Raw genomic sequence first — 22802 nt, forward strand, 5'->3', positions numbered from 1 at the left:
GAACTGGGAGAAGAGGAGTGTTAAGGCCTGATGTGAGTAGCTGGAGGGTTGAATAGGAGCATCCCTCTGCTCCAGTATATTTTATAAGGCAGTAATATTACTTCCCTTGAGTTTAAGAACTCCCACACCAAATGTGCATATGGTTTTTCAGCAGAAGTTCTTCCTTCAGTGAGGAGCAGTCAAGTCACCTTTGAGTGGAAAGAACAAGTTTCTTCATCTCCAACGCATCACAAGAACTAAGAGGCAGGGTTTGCAGAGATATTTTGGGACTATCTTTAGAGTATAGACAAGTGGGTAATCCAGGATAGGTCTACTGCAACCATTTCCATTTGCTTATCCCGGACTACTGGAAGACCATCTTAGGTCAAGTGTTTTACTAGTTTTTCCTTCCTCTAGCGCATTAATTGCAGGAGTGCCTTTTAAACAAATGAATATTCTTATTACGTTGCTACTGTTCACCAGCATGCATCATCAATACACCCAGGTTTAAGTGTGCTGCAGCCATCAACTGGAGATGTTTAATGTTTTTATGTATTGCAAACACATCCCATTCCAGGAAAACTAAGGCCTTCCCTTGGAAGTGCCATACACAATTAGAAGAGGAGCATGAAGGAAAAAGACTGGCATGTTCCGTAAAACGGTAACTTTCTAGAACCCAGACTGGCATACTATCAAGTTGTAATCCCATTCCTAGAGAGGACAGATGGCTACTGGTTACGGCACTAGCATGGATTTGGGAGATCTGGCCTCACATCCCTGCTCTGCCACAGACTTTCTGTGCGATCCTAATCATGTCCCTTACACTCTCTGTGCCTCAGTTCCCTATCTATAAAGTGGGGGCCATAGGATTTCTGTACCTCACAGGGGTAAGGAGGACAAATACATGACAGATTGTGTAGGGCTCAGATACTACCATAATTGGGGGGGGGCGGGGGGAGAGGAGAACGGGACATACAAGTACCCAAGATAGGTTCCCATCCCATACAGTCACAAGTTACAATAGCTGGCTGTATCTATTACACATGCATAATTAATAGGCCTGGGCCTTTTTCCAAGCGTTATGAATGGGTACAAGAATCACCAATCCTATATGGAACAACAGTTGAATGGACAAAAAAAATAAAGCCACCAATCCAGTGTATAGTTTGAGTACTTCAAAAGCCACTTTGTCACACCATATGCAGTCAAGCACAGTTAAAGCACTATAGAAAGGCCATTTCTGCAAGTCTATGGGCATCTACGGATGTGCAGGTCTAGCTAACACACCAGCAGGGCCTTACGCATGTTTGATAACAGTACCCAAGTAATCAGAAATGTTACAAGTTAAACAAATAAAAATAAACTACAAAAATCACAACTACTTTCAGCAATTCAGCCATTTAAATGTTTCTTCTGAAGAAGGGAAGTGGTCTTCTTCAAACTATTCCACAGCTAGCACATTTGAGGAAGACCTAGCTAGCTTGCTACTAGAGTTTAATTATTTACACCAAGTTAATAAATGCCAGATACTCCTTCTAAATCTGTACAGGGTGCATAGTCCTATAGTCGTTTGGACTTTAAATCCACTGCTTGCTAGTCATGGAGAGCAAGACGTGAAACCTGAGCGCAGGAAGGATCCCACGCAGCAAGAGAACACTGCGTATGTAGCATCGGCCTGTTCAGTCCTGGGATCCTGGAACAAGTTCAGATGTTACAACAAGAATAGTCAAGTTCCTTCAGCACAACCCCAAGTGAGCATTAATTTAAAAAAAAAAAAAAAAAAAAAAAAAAGACACTGTTCACAATTTGTTAACTGGCAGGTTCTCCTCAAAGGACCAAAAGAGATCTATGCAGCCACCAACAGAGCTGTGCAGCTACCTACAGGGGGCATCATACCAAGAAGTCACTTCCTCGTTTAGGAAAGACTACAGGATTCATTTCCTCCTCTCACTAGATGTGATAGGAGCAAGCAGCCCAAGCTCCATTTTAGTGATCAGATAATGCTATTCTCAGGGCAGGTTTACACTACAGGGCTAAGTCGACCTAAGTTACGGAACTCCAGCTACGTGAATAATGTAGCTGCAGTCGACGTACCTTAGGTTGACTTATTGTGGTGTCTACACCGCGCTGGGTCGACAGGAGAAACTCTCCCGTCAACTTTCCTTATGTTCTCCTTTTGGTGAAGTACCGGAGTCGACAGGAGAGCAATCGGCAGTCGATTTAGCGGGTCTTCACTAGATCTGCCAAATCGACCCCCAGTGGATCGATTGCCAAGCATCAATCCCCCGATAAGTGGAGACAAGCCCTCAGTATTAGCCTGAAGAGAGAAACAAAGTCCAATGTCAGATTTTAGTGTGTTTCAATAATATTCAGCAGGAAGTAAGGATGACAGACAGTTCTTTTCTCCCAGATGGGGAGCTCCATCCTCCCTTATAATCACATGAACCTGGCTCTCCCAAGCTCCGCAGCAGAATTTGGAGCTCACAAACCAGGAGAAATAGACTACTTGAGTCTATGTACAAACTGAGGCAATTTCTATATTTTATGGTGACTGAAGAGATGGTTCTAAACATTCACATCAGCACAGAGGTCAGGATCATTCCTCCAAGCCGGAAATCCAATAATTAAGGCTGAAGAAAAAACACACACAACATGTGGGCGCTGATTTTGTTGTGGAAACTGCAGACACCTCCCTCCCCCCAAGTTAGTTGTTGCAAATGTGAGAGGCGTTGCAACTTGGTGCACAGGGTCCACCACTCAAATTTGGCCAGGCCATCCATCCATCCATCACACTTGCCTTTGAAAACCAAGTGGGACACACAACTTTTCTGTGCTGCTGCCCTTCTTTGGGAGACAGGCTACTTGCCTTGGAAGACGGTGCTAGAGCTCTTCTGTGGATATGCACACAGAGCTGGTGCTCCTGGTGTGGATACCCAGAGCGGGTCTTCATTCCTCATCAGCAAAGCGGTTGAGGGGAAGCCTAAGACTAGACTCCTAAGGCAGCGTCAGCTTATTGCACGCTGGCGTCTGACTGCGCTAAAACCACAACTTTAACAAAAGCATGGTCACAACTTTTCAACCAACCCTTCCCTACCCCCAGATTCAAGCTTTTCTTACCAGCCTTACCAATTATCTCATCCTATCTTATGGGGCCCTGAATCCTTCTAAGGGCTTGTCTACACACAGGTTTTTGTACTGCTATAACTATCCATCTAGAACCCGATCAAAGTTAAAGCAGTACAACCCCTTAATGTGAACAGATGAACTGGCTGTATACATATATACACAAGGGTTGTACCATTAATTATATCTGTATAAAAATAATACCCCTAACCTAAACATTATATCAGTACATACAACAGTTTAGACCAGACCTAAGCGGGAAAGATTAGATAGGACTCCCCTTAAAAACCAGAGGGGATGCTACTGAGTGCTCCCACTGGCTCTAGAAGCTGGAAATCAAACCTGCACCTATGACCATTGTTCCAGGGCAGGACAGAGAACTGTCCCAGGGACTGAATTTCAGCTCCATTGCTATCTACCCACTCGAGTACTGTTGGTGATCCTAAACTCTCAGCAATGTATTTAACACATTAAAAACCTATGTGAAAGTTACACGCTCAAGTTAGGTTGCATGTGCAGCCTAAGTTTTGCTCCCACATGTGTACGTATTATTTCTTCCCACAGGACTCTTGCCTCATTCAGTGCCTGGGATGAGTCAAGATTGTGATATAGATGAGGCTGCATGTAGGCGCCCTGCCTTATTTGTTGCAAGAGATAGAAGGTATATAACAAAATGAGGCTGAAGACTACAGGAAGAAAAAAAGTATGGTTTTATGGTTAAGACAGGTGGAATGCCACACCTCAGAGGAATTCTCTTCTGTATTTGCCTTTGCAACATTCTTCCTATGAGATGCCAAATAAGTCACTAAACCAAAATGTTGGCAGGGGGCACTAGTTGTATAGGCCTCATTTCTGGGGGTCCCAATAAGAGACACTCAGGGCCTAACATGCAGAAGTTCTAAGCACTTAACTGCAACTAAAGTCAACGGGAGTTGTGGACACTCAGCACCGAGGCAACATGGCCTACAGGAACGAGTTGATGGTTGGGAGTCGGGGGATCCCAATTCCCCTCCTCCGTGGGGAGGAGGGTGAGAGGGGAAAAAAATAGCCCACTATGAGCTCAGGGAGCTTCGCTCTCCCCCCGGCTCTCCCTCTGCCTACATGAAGGTGGGGTAGAGCAGTGCCCTGGGTCCAGCTTTTTAGAAATTAGTGTGCAATTCTTTTGGCAGACTACCAAAGTTGTGCTGACATCACATGGGAAGTGGAGATTTTCAGATTTTCCTCAGACAAACCCATATGGAATTTCACAGAACAAAGAAAAGGCACTTCTCTGGCCACAGGTCTCTTCTTGTAAAATTCCAACGCCCTGCTATGAAGTCATAAGATTATTTTATAATGAAAGTGTTAGGAAAGCCAACAGGGAACATTTTAAGTTCTGTATGATATACTGCCTTAGTACTAACTTGCAATTCAGAGGCTTGGTCTAACACTACAAACTTATGTTTGTATATCTAGGTCTCTTAGGGGTGTGGATATTCCATGCCCCTGAGCAACGCAGTTATACCGACCTAACCCCCAGTATAGACAGAGTGCTATGTTGATGGGAGAGCTTCTTCCATCGACAAAGCTACTGCCTCTCAGGGAGGTGGAGTATTTATGCTAACGGGAGAAGGTCTAGACGTAGAAGGTATAGACAAACTCACAGTTAGTACCAGCCCAGAACAATCAGAGTTGTCAATAGTTAGTTAGCAACTTTTGGAGACCCTGCCTGGCAACTTCATTTCTGGTCTTTGAGAATATTCCAATCACGATACTTATGTTATGGGAAGATCAGCACACTGGTTACTGCATTTTAAACTGGAAAAACCCTGTTCCTCCATCATAACCACTAATGTTTTACTTCTACACACAGGTTTTTTATGACAGTTTAACAAAAAAAAGCCAGCCTCCCACCAGGAATGGAGGGGCGGGGGGAGGAAAGGGTACAAATCACCTTGTTATTCACCTCCCCCACCCCACCCCAAATAGGAGATGGCACTGGAACCCCAGCTTCCATCTGCAATATCATATTACTCTGGAGTATCTAAAACAAGGAATTATTTGCACAAGAACTATGACATAGCTTTTATTACGTTTACCTACCATTACACAGCATCTTATACATTTCACTACAGAAAGCTCACATGTCCATATTGACAGCTCAGCAAGTGTTTACACAATGCTCAGAGACGCTCCAGAAAGAAAGGAAAAAAAACAAAAAAACAAAAACAACAAAAAACTGTGCCAAACTTGCAAATGCCTCTTCCTCACTGCTGAGCTATGACAAGAACTGGGAGTGCAGGTGTATAGAGAAGAGGAAGAAATATGAACTCCTCCCTGATCCCTATTGCATATTTACACCACATGGTTAGATCACTACAGGAACAAGGAAAGCATGCACATCAGATCAACCCTGAAAGAAGCGGCTGTTCCTGTTCCAGCGCTTACCAAAGCTACTCTGTCATTCTGCAAACCACCTACAGCTGGTTTGGGCACTGTGTTTCTTTAGACACAGAGCATCATAAAAAGCTGTGAGTGGTTTTTTTTTTAAAATGTATTATATTAAAAAAATAATCCTTTATTAAATAGACCAATGGCCTCGTGATTAAGGTATAGGTCTGGGAGTCAGAAGACCTAGCTTCTATTCTCAGCTCTGTTACAGACTCGCTGCATCACCTTGGCAAGTCACTTAACTTCTGCGCCACAGCTTCCCGCTTCTGTAAAAGGATTACCACCACCAGAGTGCAAGACTGGAACGGAAAGATCTGTGCTCCAGTGGCAAGCTTTCCCTAGGAAGTAGTGGATTGCCCCAGACTACCAACTTCAACAGAATTTCAGCTTTTTAAAAAAAGTTCAAGTTTATACCCACAATATTGTAAAGATTACATTCAGTTCATGTTTGGAAGTCTTCCTGAGCCTGCAGAAAACAACTCCAATCTCTTTGCAGCTGCTCAGCTTGCCCAAGTCAATAAGGGCACACAACTAAAAAAAAAGACAGTCAATTTCTCTATTGTCATCCAGGCAGGTGGACAGTAGAAAAACTGACAAGACCTGTGTCAGTTCCACTCAACTTCCCCAAATATCAACAGGGAACAATAACTTCCACCCACCCACCTTTCACCTCTAGCTGGTAGGTTTAGGACTTTGGCTAGCAAGTGACTGGTACATTTTTCTCAATCCATGTGTATTTCCCCTTTATACATAAGGGGCTGCCCCAAGAAGTTTACAATGAACTTTTTTTTTTAATTGACTAATTTCAACAAATTTAAGTTTGACATAGCACCTTTTAAAGAGCATGCACTGATTTTTAAGTTCCTGGTTTTAAAAAAAAAATACAGGGGTGAGAAGAGAAAGAAGAAGCTATTTTACTCCCCTGCTGATGTTTATAAGGGTCTTTGCAGGAAGGGACGTGGGTGGGTCTAGCAGCAATATCAAAACACTGCCAGGCCCACCCCTCTTGTCCTTCTTCACTTTGCACATGCCTGCCACTTCAGTTTTAGCTTTACTACTGTGACTACTTAGAAAGACTCTTGCAGGACCCAAGTAATGTCATGCAGGTGAACTTCTCCCCAGACCAGTGCATGAGACAAATGCAACTGATCACGTCAATAAACTGCCCATATATAACGTGCCATTAAATATACCACGTAAACAAACCGGGGAGGAAAGAGTACCTTTTCTCCTGTAATGTTCCAATTATAGTAATTGTAGGTGTTACCTGTAAGATCAGCAGGTACAGATTTTTCAGGTGGAAAGGGACTTTCCAAGTTGGCGTCCCTTTGAGCACAATAGCAAGGACACTGGTGGAGAAGCAGTAGGTGTTGTAAAACCAAAACAGCGTGGGGGCCTGTGTTATTTTATGCTCCCTTTTAAGTATTCATTTGTTTTTAAGAAAAGCTGCTGGGTTGTTTGTTGCAGGGCGTGCATGTTAATGCCCCTGGAAGGTTGGTAGATATTTACTAATGATATCCTCAGATGAAAAGTGCTATATCAGCCCAAAGTATCCTTGGAAGCTTAGTATCTTCATGATTTAAAAAGCCCCGCAAGTAGCGATATTCGAAAATACTCGTTAAAAAAAGGAACATTCTTCCCACATCCCTACGACCTCCTACCATGATGGGAGAGAGATCTGGTACATATTTTTCTAGAGCATTATTGAAAAAACCATCACCGTTCTAGCATTAAAGCCTAGTGTTTTAACAAGTCAAGTGGAATGACAATGGAACTAGACTGATAGTGATAGGAAACTGTTTGCTGAAAATTTTATTAAAAAAAAAGTTAATAAAGTGACACCTGTCCCCACTCTACTCCCACCCCAAACTCCAGAATGCACATTCTATTAGTCTCTTGGCAATAACAGTAGCCCCATAGGAGTTACCATACACAAAAAGGTGATCTCACTACCCCCATGCAGAGTAATAAATAAGCACTTGTGTAATGCCCTTCATTTGTAGACCTCAGCATATTTTATTAAGGTGGGCAAGCATTATTAAACCCACATCAGCTAAGTAACTAAGGCACAGAGTGATTACGTGACTTGTCCCAGGTTATACAGCGTGAGTCAGTGAAAGAGCAGGGAACAAAACCGGACCCAATTCTGACTCCCATTTGGGTGTCCTATCCATAGATTATGCTGCCCCTAGTAGATGTCATTAGTTCATTGGGGCCTCCCAAAGCACAGGTGGTATCCTGAAACACCAGCCTCCTAAAAACACTTGCACAAAATATTTAAACAGAATGGGGAGGCTAAGGCCTTGTCTACACTAGACCAGTTTAACTAAAATCCATTTAAAAGTTAATCTAGCTAAATTGGTTGAACGTTAAGTGTGTCTACCTTAGGGGCTTGCACCATTTTAAGAAGTTTTACATTAGGGGCTTACACCAATTTAACTAAGTCAATTTTAAAAATCAATTGAATGAAACCAGTGTACTTTTCTAGTAGAGAAAGGTCTGAAAGTCATTCACAGGCAAGGCCCACATCACAAAAGAATGCCACCTCTCTTTTGTTGTAGAGAACTAATGTTTACTAGACCTTACGGGCAATACAAGACCTGCCAACAATGCAATACTAAGCAAGGAAAAACCCGAAGATAAAAGTGAACAGGAGCTAGGGCTTAATGTCAGATTTCAAGATATCACAGCTCACTGGCACTAAATGGCTCTGTGCTGCCAATTTAGTTTGAAAACCATGTTTTTAACAACATGTTCATGCTTCAGTTGCTACTAAAGTTGAGATTTAAAGTCAACAACTGGGCCCAGAGATTTTTTTTTTTTTAAATTAGCACGTCATTGTTTTTAAAACAAGTTCCCTGAATGTAATAAATGTCTCTGGATGACAGTACACCTATAAGGAGATTATTCAACACGTGAATATTTAATACAATCTAAAGACATCTCCCATTACAGGAGATGCCTTTTACTGTAGTTAGTGATGTACCAAAACAAATACCCACCTATCTACTCATTAGAGGAAAGTCTCTTCTTGCAGGCAGTTTTCTTGAGGATCGTTCTGCTCTCCCACCCCACCCGTTTTTCTTTTTAATTTTACTACTACTAATGGGACTGGACAAAGTCCTAGCCCACTACCAAAACCAGCCATACACTACAGAAGAAAAGAGGTTAGTGTTTATCTTTTCATTTTACTAAGAGCTCTAGAAGTCCTGTATGTGAAATGGCCCAGATTTCCTGCCTGTCATTTCCACAGACCTCCAGGATCATCTAGATTCACTTATTCTGCAAAACAAATCTTTAATCTCAATCCAACTCTGTATTTTCAGAGTAAAATGATCATAAGAACAAACAACAAAGTCCCTGCATCTGCCCCAATCTATACAGACAGAGAACGTCCTGGTATTCACAACTCCTCCCCAGATCAGCTGTGCATTCTTATAAGTGACCTATCTGCAAAAGTCTTTAGTGTTGAGAGGGTTACATATTGCTGTCAAAACTGTGCACAAGTGAGCAGATACTCTTAACCTCCTATAGGAAAGGGTCTTTCAAATCAAGGTTTTACATTTAAAAAGTGAAGTAACTCCTAAAGCAAGAGATGAGTAAAAAGGTCTGTACCCTCCACATCATTCGTAGATCATCCTGAGCTTAGAGAATCAATGACATTTATGCTCTTTCTTCCTTATCGCCTGCCTCTTCCCCCCGCCCCCCCCAAGAAACCTAAACATTTTTCCCTTCTGGATGACTATATGAAGGGAACCAACTATACACTCTTCCCCAAACTGCCTTCCCTTAATCTGGAAGTAGACGTACTTGGGGGTGGGGTGCACTGTTCTCTCCCCCCCCCCCCCCCCCCATCTCCTCCTCCTGAAATTTCTCAGGTGAAGTTATTTGATAAACACCAATTGGCTCACCACCGTATAAGACAATAATGAGATTGAAAGCACTTAGTTTAGTCCCATCTAAGAAACAAAACAGGATACACTGTGAGGAGGTTATAACATAGTTTTGGGGTATTATTATTAAATTTACTTCTTGTGGGCAACAGAGAAGACACGTGGAAACTTGTTCCACAATGCCAGGCAACAGGTTTTTCACAACGTGAAGAGGGATTGTGTGCGTTTATGTCTGATAACCCTTGGTGCATAGAACTTTTTATAGAGACCATTTGCACTGTCTAAAAGTCACTTTCATTCCCAAAACACCAAACATACACTCACTAATAATTTGAGTTGATGGGACTAGAAGGCTCACACATATTAAACTGAATGCCTGGAGTATAAATTATAACCAGACCAGACTTTCACTCTCCAGGATACACAGGGGCTGGGTTGTTTTTTAAGCTACACAATTTTTGAAAGTTTCTATCACAGAATCACAACCATGCTATTCATAATCCAAACAGATCTAGGAGACGGATTTTTACTCCAGTGCAAACAGAGTTTAATCTTGGGCTGTGGTTTAGTGCCCATCATATCCAGGTTGATTTTTTTTTTTTTTAAACACAAGATATAAAATTCTTCAGCAGGGCACCAGTTTACATGACACACTTATGCAACTTTCTTGCAAATACATAGGGTTGTATTGCCCAGGAACTCAAAGGTTTACCCAGAATAGTTACTACAAGTTGCATGTGGACAATGTGGTGACCACAGCAGTGATAAGAGCCACTCTCCTAGAAAACACGCTATTTCAATCTAACAGAGAACACACAGTTAAGATGAAGCAGACATCACTATCAGTTATCAAGGAACAAAACTTACACTAAGTTTTCAGAGCCACAGAAGAGAAGGATTGAGCAAGAAGGGAAAACTCTGGAGCTGCATGTCACACTCCAGAGTATCAAATGTCTCTGATCCAGTGCTTGCAATGAGAACAGGCAGGGTATGGGCAGAGAGAAGTCTGTCAGTCCTGCACAAGGCCATTACACATTCAGATCTAAGACATGTAAACACAACGTAAGAGATTATCTGCAAACTCTGATTAAGAACAGATATGAACAGAATGTTAGCATCACTGTCCCAATATCCAAAATGTCTGACTTCCATGTAGCTGAAAGTGCTATAGCACATTTGTATTGCTGGCATTAGTTACAATTCCAGCAAATTAACAAAAATATTAATTTATAGACTCTTTTACCCTACTCCCACTTCTCTCCAAAAAGTAGGAATAAACAATATAATCAGACGCAATAGTTCCAGACATTTGATGTTTAATGTCACTATAACAAGCAATTGTTCCTTCCGAATGTAAGTAAAATTAATATAGTGATTTTTTAAAAAATGGTCTTGAAACATAGGTAAGGAGTTAGGCCAGGCCTGTACTTTAAGAGAAAACTCAATATGAAAAAGTGTTAATTGGTAATTCACCATTTCTAGTGCTGCAGCTACAAATGCTTTTTAAAAGGTTTCTAACATACCCCATAAAAGCCCCACATTCACTATCTGATGATGAACCCAGCCGAGCAATTTCAATTATGAAATGGATCAAAATTAGTCAGGAATAAATGCATCCTTAGATTCCATCAAAGAAATCCTTTATGCCAATGGGAAAGTCACATAACCAAAACAAACAGCACGCCCATTGTACAGAGAACCCCTGCTACTGTTCCGACAACACAGAATCTATTCCAGGCTGTAAAAAACATAACAAGCAAAATAAATCCAAGGTACAAACAAAATGCCATTGCCTCCTCTTTTGTTTCAGGCACAATGCAACAAGGGCAGCCTGTCTGGAACTCTGCTCCTGCTGATACAGTATTGCTACTGAACTTCCTCAAGGTCACAGCCAATTTCAGCTGTGGAATAAAGAGGCAGATAGTGGCAGTGATGGTTTGGGTTATGGCTGGCAGAAAAGCAGAGTGTAAAAGTTTATGAGCTCATCAGGATTGTTGTACCATTACATCAGAGGCAATTATAAATGGCCAAGAGCAGGAGATGGGGAACCAATCAGATCACAGATAGGATGTCAACCTAAGACCAACTGTCTCCTGGCTTTGACAGAAGGATTTTACCTCCATAATTCAAATCCCAAACCAAAGCAATCTGCACTTACTACTCCAATCACTGAACTGTTTACCAGCACTTCCAGGGAGAGGCCCAGGCCACTGGGCTAACCAAGAGACTGCTCAGGAAAATGGCTACAGCTACCTGGGCAAGCTGCAGCTGCCCAAAACAGGTCACTTCCCACCTTCCTACCCCCAGGAAGTGCAAAGGCCCCTCACTTGGAGCAAGAAGAGGGAGGAAGAGTGCAATGGGGGCAAATGTGTAAGTGCTGCTCTGCAGAGCTCCCACTGCCTCTACTGATCACACCCCTTCCCTAGCCCAACAACGAGGAGCTCAGCTACCCACCTCCACCCCATGCACACACGCACCATAGTGCCAGGCCCTTCCTCCACCCAGGGGCTCCCTCCATCTCCCCCCTTGAGCCCCCAAGGCAGGCAGGGGAAGTGGGAAGGAGAAGGCACCTCTCTGGAAGCCTCGCACAAAGGCTAGAAGGGGAGGAAGAGAAGGCAGAGAGGCAGCCATTTTAGAGAGAGAAAGACACAGACAATGGCAGCTCCCCAGCAGTGTGGGTCCAAGTGGGGGAGGGAACCCGTAGGAAATTGGCCCACCTCATCACCCCCCTCCATCGCCCCACGTGCCCTCATCCCTGCCCCTTATCTGTGCCCCTCTTCTGCCCTTGCCCCCATTGTCCCCGGCCCCCTCAGTCACCCCACGTGCGCCCAGCCCCTGCCCCCTAACCCCAGCCCAGGTCCCCAGCCCCCCATATGGGCCCGCCCCTGCCCCCACACACATCCCCCCATGCCAAGCTCTCACCTGCTGGGTCCTAGCGAGCGGCTGTCCCCCTCCAGCGCTGCTGCTCCCGGGGCTCATGGGCGCATGGTGGCTCCTTTGTTGGCCCCCTCCTGTGGCCGTGGCCCAGGCCTGGCTATTGCCCCCACCGTACTGGGAGGCCATGTCCGCGGCCGGGCCCTTGGCGGCGGCTCCCCCGTCCTGGGGCCCGCTGCTGTAGTCGCCCCCGGGGTAGCCCTGGTAGCCACGGGCTGAGCTGGGGGAGGTAAGCAGCTGGTTGAGGGTGGGGGTAGCTGTGGGCTGCGGGGTGGCGCCCCCTCCTCCTGCTGCCCCGCCGGCGGCCGAGGGCCCCATGGCCCCGAAGCGCTGCTGCTGGAAGGCGGCGGCGGCGGCGGGGGATTTGGCCCCGGCGGCCGCTTGCGCGGGGCTCTGCGTGCTGCCCCGGGGGGAGCTCAGGGCGTAGGCCTGGGGGGGAGGCGGGTAGGCGCCGGCGCTGCGCCCGGCTGCCGCCGGGTAGTAAGAGTTGTACTGGTGGTTGGGGAAGCCGTGCTCGGCGCCGCCGTGCGAGTTCTGGGGAGGGGGCGGCCCCGGGGGGGCCCCCGTCGGTCCCGGGTAGGGCTGCTCCAGGCCCCCGCTCTGCAGCGCTGCCATGCCAGTGCTTTGTTGTCCGCCATGTTGGTGGAAGGCAGCCGCGGCGGCGGCAGCGACGGCAGCAGCCTGGGCTCCCCGGCCGTAGGGCTGCCCGAAGCCGTAGGCTGGCGGGGGCAAGGCGGCCGGGTGGGAAGGGGGAGGCTGCTGCGGCGGCGGCGGCTGCTGCTGCGGCGCCCCCACCCCGTCGCTGCTGCCGCCGCCGCCACCGGGCGGCTCCGGGAGGTTATTGTTCAGGGTGGCGGCGGCAGCGGCGGGCCTGGGGCCCGCGTTCCCGTTCGAGCTCTTCAGGTCGGGCTCGGCCCCGGCGTCCCCTCCGTTGCTCTCGGCCCCGTCCTGCAGCTCCTTCCCCGGGGGGCCCTCGCTCTCCGCCTGCTTCTCGCCGCCGCGCTCCGCCACCGCCTCGCCCCCCGCCTCCTCCGGGGGACAATCCCGCTGCTGCGCCTCCGCTTTCTTCAGCTCGGCTGGAGCCGGGGCGCCCAGGCTGCTGGCGGCGGCGGGGGCGACCTGAGCAGCCATGATCCCCCCTCCCCACCTAGCCACCCCCCCGGACCCCTGCCCCCGAGCTGCTCCCCTGCCTGGCCGGCCGGCGGGAGGCCTCGCTGCTCTGCTGCTCCCCGCTCAGGCGGCGGCGGGCTCTTCAGGGCAGCAGGGGCTCATTCCCCCCCGGCCTGGCTGGCGAGGCGGGGAGGGCTCCGCTGGGCTGGGCTCCCCGGGGCCTGGCCCCGCTGTGCCTCCTCGGTTGCAGCCGGCGGAGAAAGGGGAGGAGGGATCGGGGGGGAGGAGGGGGGAACCCGGGACGGGGCTCCCGGCGTGGGAGAGGCAGGAGGGAGGGGGATACGGCGGGCGAGCGGACCCCGTCCCTGGAGCCGGGCGGTGCGGCGGTGGCGGGGCCGGACTAGGCGAGCCGAGCAGCAGCTCCCGACTCTCGTCCGCCGAGTCCTGCTCACTCCGACACGAGGCTCAGCACTGCCATTTTACCCAGCGCCGCGGCGGCCTGCCAAACCCGGAGCGGAGCCCGGCCCGGACTGGAGCCTCCCCCCTTCACAAAGGAGGAGCAGGCAGGCCCCGGACGCTTGCAACTCAGCAAGGCTGAGGCCGCTGCCGCACGCAAAACCCGCAGCGGATCCCGCGGAGCCGAGCCGAACCTTCCGCCACAAAAGGAAGCTCCCCTGCTGCGAAACACGGAGCGGATTTCAGCCTGGGCGAAGCGGACTGCTACAGGCTCGCTCTTCAGAAGACCCGCACCAGAGTGCTCATCTCCCCCTCTGCACTACTGCCCGGTGCATAAAAAGATACCTGCAACCACCAGAAGTTGGTATCCCTCCCTGCTATAGGAGAACAAGTAGAAGTTTACTAAGCACAGGTCAGGGAGCCAGGACTCCTGGGGTCTGTTCTAACTGTGGAAGACAGGAGTGCTGGGTTTGATCCCAGAACTGGGATATTATGCTGGCCACAGGACCAGACATGGATCTAAGAGCCTGGAGTGCAGGAACATGCAGGCTGGTTCCATCCAGTGGCCCACTCCATCCAACATCCTGTCTGCAACACTGGCTAGTTCCAGATGCTTTAGTGGAAGGTACAAGAACTCTAAATTGGATAATTATGGAATAAGTTGCCCTGAGGGAAGTGTCTTCCTTACCCTCTGGGAGTGCGGACTAAAGAAAGGTTTGGAAAATGACTCTAGCTACCAAACAGTATAATGCACTGCAATTTTTATAGGGGGACATGGAAGAGACCCTTATTATTTAGGATCCCTAATGCTATCCATTTTAAGTGTCTTTCAACTTTTGGGGGAAATTTTTACACTGCATTGTTTGCAGCAGGCCTGCAAAATTCAGCTAGGCGAAAGTCCCTTGGGCTATATAAGTACCTTTTCTTAGTCCCAGGATTTTCCATTCAGATTTACCTGTTGTAAACTGTTAAAAATTGCCATTTTCTGTCTGTTGCTTGTGTTCCTCTGGAAAATGTTGGCTGTATGCCAAAATAATAACTGAACATAAACATGCTAAAGTCAGGGGCTCACACTATTGCCAAAGCAGCAGGCAGTGCACTGGGAGCTGCTAGGGGATGGGGTGGGGAGAGAGAGAGAGAGAGAGACAAGCCAAGCTCCCCACCTGACTACATACCCTTCAGTCCAAGCACATGGTTCTAGTGTCCTACCTCCTTCCTATCACCTCTGGGGGCATCACCCAGAGCAGGACTCCCCCAACTCCCAAGAGATGGGTTGAAAACCAGGTCAGGCTCCCCTCCTAACTACACTAGACCCAGTACGGGGCTGAGCAGCATCTGTCCCCTGCTCCAGAGGACCACAGGGGGCAAGGGTCCTTCTCCTGGTGATGAGGGGGGCAGAGAGAGAGCTGAGTCAGGCCAGCCTCCCTGTAGATGCAGCATATCATGCTAGCAGGCCATCAGCATCACTCAAGTGATATAAATCTGTACTAAGATGCAAAAGTTCTCTCCTCCTCCCTTAAGAAACCCTTAGGAGTCATGCAAAAATATATTACAAGAAAGTTATTTACATTGCAAAGTCAAGCAGTTGGAAGTTAGGAGATGTCAGATTTGGAACTGCTCATTTATGGAGTTGCTGTTCTGCCCCCTGGTATGTATGCATTGATACACTCCAATTATATGATCACAATATTTTTTCCACAGGACCCCTACCTCATTCAGACAACAGGCTGAATGGACAAGGAGTTGAATTAAGATTGCATGGATTACTGTAAATCTGACACTTCCTATCTTTCAAGTACTTGACTTTGCAACCTAAATAACTTTATTTTAATATAGGTTTTGTGTGTGTGTGTAATACATATACAATTATGCATGTTTCTTCTTGGTGTTAAGATTTTTAAGTAGTGCAAGTTACACTATTTTGTATCACAATCCTTCCCATCAGCACCCTTTGTCTTTATGTGATCTACTTTATAACCTGCTCCCACTGATGATTAACTGGAGTAAAACAGGCCCTTGTACTGGAAACCCTTTAGGACAGGGCCCATCTCTTTGAAGCACCATGTACACCTACAACAAATGCAGAAATAGGTAACAGACCATCACATGACACTGGGCAAATCATAACCTGTTTCCCCCATCTGTGAAATGGGAATACTACATCTGCCCCACATCTGTGAGAGAAAAATAATGTTTGCAAAGCATTTTGAAGCCTCTTTAATGTGAGGATCTCAACAGTGCAAAGTATTATTGCTAACTAATTAGTCTCACATTATATTTGTGCTTGCTACACTATTTTTCAGTTCAGATCTTGATTCTACACTTTGTTCCTGGAGAGGGCAAGAAGTATAGAGGGCTACCCATGGTCCTAATAGTGTAGTTAGCTAAGAAGCCCAGAGGCAGAGAAGGCACTGGACTTTTTACCTCTGCTGTAACTTAGCTTTCATTATGTGAATGTTGAATCTACTATTTTCTGATATCAAGTTCTAGAACCCAATCATCATCCTGACAGTATATTAGGCAGAAGTTTCCTCCTTCTTCCCCCACTGACTTTTTTTTTTTTTTTGGGGTGAAGGAGAAGTTTTACGAAAGATATAGAACTTTATATATAAACACTACCATAAGAAAACCATGTCTATAGGATGCTTGAAGGAGCAGGGGGAAGGTGATGAGATACAGTCTTTCAATGCTAGAACATCGGTTCAAAACAAGTACAGGGCAGTAATGACCCATAGAGATTATCAGTTGTTATGCTTTGAGGGTATCTAGGAAATGGATTGGCGGTCTCAACCATTTCTTAAGGGTCCACTTCACAAAAAACGCTATCACAGTTAGCATCCTTGATAGCAGTCAGATAGAGAGGCCAAGTCTAGGATGGTCTAGTCAGGGCAGGACCTGAAAAACTGGTCATTGCTAATACTGTGTATGTTTTACAATCAATAGAAAATGTCAGTGTACAATACCATCAATCCAGCAATAAAATTCAATACAAAAATTAGAATCTATATATTTATATTCTAAATAACATAATATAAATATACATGGTACAGCAGGTGCTAAAAAACAGAAGGGACTCCAAAGTAATAAACTGGGGTAGAAGTTAGCACAAGTCAATGTGTAGCTAAATTCAGAATGCATTCCAGAGCAACAAACGGCATTACAGGCTCCCTAACCAAGGCAGCGTTGCCATTTTACAGTAGAATGTATAACACAGAGTAGATTCTACCTCCGCATTGGCACAGAAAAAGAGAGGGTTTCTCTCTCTCTCTCTCTCTCTCTCTCTAGTATTTTACTGAGAGTTGCAATGGGATAATACATAATAATAGCTACATTTAGTATTTGTGTTGTAGTAGCCACCCAAAAGCCCCTCTCAGGATTGTGGCCCCAACATGCTAGGTGCTACACAAACATATAGGAAGACACAATCCTTGCTAAAAGCTTATAATCCAGCCTGAAACAAAAATCATCCTATTCTAGAGCCAAAAACTGGATTGGAGTCTCCTTCACAAGATGCACTTTACCAACTGCCACACAATTCTGAAGCAATTTCTGAGGCCTTAATTTGGGCTGGATTCCAAAAATCCCCAATATTTTCCCCCTGCCCACTCATAGGCCTATCACAAAATGTTTCCTCCAGCAGAGAGGGGTTGGGCATGTCTTTATATGCTTGCCCTATGAACATTACTTTTAAAGTGTACAAAAAGAGTAAAGGAAACCAACAGAAACTCCTGGGTTGTTGAGTATACTACCATTGTAGTGTACTCAACACAAGAGACCTTTGTAGTGCTCAATAAAAAGCAGTGGGCTTTAAAAATTGTGGAAAATTCTAGATTATAAAATTGATCTGAGTGCTCTTCACAAAAAAAAAACAAAAAACAAAAAAAACACCCTGTTGTTTGATCAAGCACTGTTGTCCAGAGAGAGATTTGGTTTTGGAGCAGATTCTCCTTCAGCAAACCAAGCTAGATTCTCACACAAAGGTGACCCTGTGGTTTTACCAAGTTCTATCGTGGGCTGTAAAATCCAAAAAAGATAAAAGAGCAGCAAAGCAGACAGGATCTCTCTTTCAAGGATGCTTCCCCCACTTTAATGAGAATCTAACAAATTCTGAATTGTTTGGGCACCTAGAAAAAATAAAATGGAACAGGCACTACCATTTTATCCAAAACCCTCTTAGGCTACAAAATTCTGAGTGTTATAATCTCCCAGAAACCAGATTAGAGGCTGCCTCATGAAATTAAACCTTGCCCTCTCATTGGACCCCTTTAGAGGCTATCAAATTCAGTCCAGGAGCCTAAATTTCAGTCTTCCCCCATCTAAATTATGAATTTGTATGTGCTGTTCTCCTACAATTTCTCACCCTGTTGCAATCTTCTTCAAAGAAGACTGTGGGACACTGAAGTCTGGAGCTGATTGGAATGTGGAAACTAGAATGGATTCCCTTTACAATAAGGAGATACTAATTTTACCAAGAAGTTTGTGAAACCTGAAGCAATTCCAGAATCTGTCTCACAGAAAGGAGGCCCTGTGGTTTTATTAAATACTGAAGCACCCTATGAAACCCAAAATATTAGATTTGGAAAATAGAGAGCAGCATTCTTCCAACATTTCTACCCAAGACCTAAGAATCCTCTCAACAGCCTTCCTATCAGCCAAAGAGAACTGGACAAGACTTTCTTTGAAACATGTCAACTCTCCTCCTTTATTGACCTGAGGGATCATTGCTATGTTATGTGAGGCACTTTTTTCCCTGCCCCCCTACCGTCCGTGCTGAGCATATTTCCTCCACTGCCATACCAGCTCCTAGCAGCTCAGATAGCGAGATACCACAGGAGGGGAATCCAACTCAGGTCTCCCACATGGTAGTGCAGGCCACCACCACTAGGTTGGCTCTTATTAAGTAAAGTCTCCTTCATGAAGGTGGCCTTGCCATTTAACCTAGTACCAAGGCGGTTTAGGAAACCTGGTCTAGATTAGAGTGCTAGAAACAGGAGTAGTCTCCCTAATAAAAGAGGCTCTGCCAACTGTGTGATGGCAAATATGGACTGAATTGTTGACATGGAAACCGAACTAAAGTCTCCCTCTCTCACACACACACTCACACTTCTTATTATCCCTGGCCCCTTAAACAAGCTATAAACATGGACTGGATTATTACTTCAGGAACTGGATAGAGTTTCTGCAATAAAGTGTTAACTACTGCATCCAAGCTGGAATGAAAGAGCTGAGCAGAAACATAACAGATTGGAGAATAAAGATGCTCTTCCATTTTACTGGGTTGCACAGTATACTGAGATACCTGGATTGGACCAAAAATAAGAAACCAATCTATTCTAATTCATACAGTACATTGCAAAATATGGAATGGAAATAGAAAAAGTTATCTACCATACATTAGAATGCCTATGTGGTTGCTTATCAATTTTTCTTAAGAAATGTTAAGTTTTCTGGAAACATGTTTACATTTATTAGCTCCACTACAATGTTGTATAGTCTCCCTCCACTATAGATACTATTATATCTAGCTTCAGCATACTTACTGCAGCTTCATAGCAGCTAAGTATTAATATTATTTATGGATTATTATTTGTGTGTGAACAATCTACTGGGCACTGTACAAGACAAAGACTTTTGCAATCCTTGTTTAGGTTCTTTAAATGCAATATCAAGATATTGTATTATTCCCACTCAAACATTGCCACAATGGCAAAGAGGCACACAGTGAGAGATCACTACAGAAAAAACTGAAGTGGAGTTTGAGCATAAGGTAACTCTGTCAATTTACTGAGCACACCAGCAAAGTTCAAAGGCTGGAGTGGATTTTTAAATTGGATTTGCTATTTCTTAAAAAGTTAGCAAGAAGAAAGGAAGAAAGAAAGAGGAAAGGTAGTGAGTTAAGGTTTCAGACACACTGCTGAAGTCTGGCATTAACGTTTGATTACATTTGACAGAGCTGAAAAAACTCTGGGATGCCCTTTAAGAGAGGAAAGTAGACTCAAGTCTGAGTCAAGGAAATCCATTATTTTACCAGCCCTAGCCAGGAGGTGTAATATATGAACTGGAGTTTCATACAGGAAGGTGGAATGGAGCCTGCATTATAGTCAAGAGATCATTTCCCTGGCAAACCTCTCAACCTTCTGGGGCTCAAAACAGGAGGAAAATATTAAGTGGAGTAGAAAAATAAGAGCTTTAAACAATGTAGAATTTGTTTAAGCTAAATAAACATAATCTTTGCTCTCTATTTCACACATTTGTGATTTTAGAGTAGTAAGCTAATACCAAGTTTGTGTGTGCATGTGACACAGATATTTAGGCCTGAAATTAGGACAAAGTGGGAAAAGCACCTCTGTCTTCTTATTCAACATATGAGGAACATTACAAAGACTAGGGGATTGGAACTATGAATACGTAACTCCAGAGCAGAATTGGTAGATGATCAGATGCTGGACAGAATTCTGATCAGCATCTAACAGTTAAGTGCAATAAAAGAACAAATGCATCTATTTTATATACACTTATGTATATACAAACACAGAGAGACTACAGCCTCTTCAATTACCAGTTTCTGGTGCTGAATATTCTTTTAGAGAAGGAAGTGTAACGCTTTTAATAAAAAAACATGGACTGGAGTTTCATAAAACCACTGCACTGGATCAGGAACATAACTGTATCATTTCTGCTGAGCCCACTAGAAATTTGTAACCAACTCTAGTTGACAGAAGCAAAAAACGTATTACAATAGAAACCCACTTACAAATAGTTTAAAAATCCTTCTAAAACTCCAACAGAGAGAAGAACTTTGGGCCTGTATTCTCCTATTTAAGCAAAACTATTATTGGATTTCAAGCACTTGGAACTGCAATATTACACACAAACACAAATGAGATCACAAATTAGTTAGCCTTCATAAGAAAAGCTACTGGCTGTGAACAAGTCTGTTCATCTGTGTTTCTTTTACTGATGTTCTCCTTTTTCAGTGGAGTGTAAAAAATATGTTTACACTTTTGACCAGCAAAGTGTATTTTTGGGGAAGTTTGAGTGGTGGAGTCACGACTGCAGTAAAGGATTTTGCAGAAAGAAAGAGAGACACTCTGAAAGAGGGTTTTACACCCTTTCATGAAGCTCTTGCACTGCCATTTTACTGAGATAGGGAGGGAGAGAGGACAGACAGCGCTTGCTATGAAGTTTCTCACAGCAATTCTGGAATGGATCTGGAATGGAGTCTTTTGTTCAAACACAAGTTCACTATGAGAGAGTTGGAATGAGATGAAAAACAGAGAGAGAGAGGGAAAGAGAGAGATAATAAAATGGAGGGAAGCAAGCAGATAGGAGACACAGATCATGTAGAAATGGGGTTACTAAAAAAAACCCAGTAAGTTTGATCACTTCCCTGTACTCCATAGCATAGCATTTATAGAAAAAGTTAAAAGTCCCTATCCTCAGGCACAAAACCCACCAATGGGAATAAGTGAGAGACCCAAGGAAAAGTATTAGTACACAGGTAGTGGAATTTTTCAAGGGGTTCATGCCCTTTAGTGTTCTGATTATCAAGATTGTAGTCACTTGCTCAGAAAAGAGTGCCTCCTACAGTCACCAGGAAAAGTGGCCTAAAAAGTAAACTAAGAATAGCTGCTACAGAAGATCTGTCACACTCCACTAAGCAAACTAATGACAAGATAGAAAATCTTCTATGAAGAGTTATGGCAGGTCCCCAGATTATCACTTTCTCTCCTGAAGTTTAATATGAACTGAAGACCAGATTAAAATGTATGGAGTTGGGCTCCTCTGGTTCCCATCCCCCAAACAACTGTTGCAGCATCCTGTATTAAATAGCTATGACCCCAGGTTGAATGAGGAGATCAGGAGACAATGAGAGTATAAACATCACACACACACACACACTGCTTAGACTCCCACAACACATACTGTACTAACATAAGCAAATCCTTTGCATTCCAATATACATTCTTCACTCACACAACACACATGCTGTTTGCATGTATACTCACTCAGAATGCCAAACACCACTATAGTGAAATTTGCTTTAATTAACCCTCAAAAGACTGACAAAAAAGGATCATTTAAGGGAGGTGGTCTAATAAAGTTAGAGCAGAACTGCACTCAACTTATTATGGGATACTTTGGAGCAGATTCTTAAGACAGAAGCTTGTCTGACATATGTGGCCTCTTGCACAGGTTTCAAAGTATATAATATGCCCTAAAAATATCACTCCTGTGCTACCTGAATAAAACTAAAAGGATAGAAGACATCCATCCTTTACCGTCTCTCAACAAAAACTGTTTGGGGAGGGGGGGGAAATGAACATACTACATACATATTTATAATATGGACTGGATTGCCACACTGACAGTTCAACAAGATACAATGTTGGGGATCCAAGTTAAGTATTCAAACTTGCTCTTCCACTCAGGCCATCAGAAACTAAAAGCCCTAGTTGGGAGAGAATGCTTCATACTGCTCGGACTTCTGAAACAACCTCTATGGCTGTTTCAGTAGTGAAGTCCAATGGTCCTCAGCTGAAGGGACAAGTCAGTTGCTGCCCTACAATGGCTTGTGGATTGGGAAATACAAAGCAAAATCGAAGAAGAAAAATCATCAGGGAAATGGGAGTGGCTGGTGAGAATTATTCTGAACTGTGTAGTTAGGAGTCATACCCACAGTGTTTGGATCCTATTATAAAATGGCTATTTTACGGTTTGGATAGACATAATACTATAATTGCACATCCTACAGAGTATCATATGCACAATTTTCAGGTGCTGGAGACATCTACGTCTGGATTTTCAAAAGACCTCGGCACACAACATATTGAATTTTTCTGAAAATCTGTCTATTCTGGTGTCTAAGTGGGAGCT

At 44.7% G+C, this 22802-nt stretch overlaps 1 protein-coding gene across 2 annotated transcripts in view; it reads right to left on the reverse strand.

The window, feature by feature from the left end:
- The window catches only part of ARID1A (AT-rich interaction domain 1A), a 105389-nt gene that overhangs the window by 64935 nt on the left and 17652 nt on the right, over positions 1 to 22802 (reverse strand). The window contains exon 1 of one of the 2 annotated variants that reach the window (XM_005302022.5): positions 12348 to 13615. The exons of the other annotated variant lie outside the window; for it this stretch is intronic. Within the exon in view, the coding sequence (XP_005302079.4) occupies positions 12348 to 13490 (1143 nt within the window). The 5' untranslated portion in view covers positions 13491 to 13615. Of the gene's footprint in view, positions 1 to 12347; positions 13616 to 22802 lie in introns of those variants that run through there. 2 annotated transcript variants of the gene reach the window in all.

The sequence above is a fragment of the Chrysemys picta genome, chromosome 23 (genome assembly GCF_011386835.1).
Source record: "Chrysemys picta bellii isolate R12L10 chromosome 23, ASM1138683v2, whole genome shotgun sequence".
NCBI lineage: Eukaryota > Metazoa > Chordata > Testudines > Emydidae > Chrysemys > Chrysemys picta.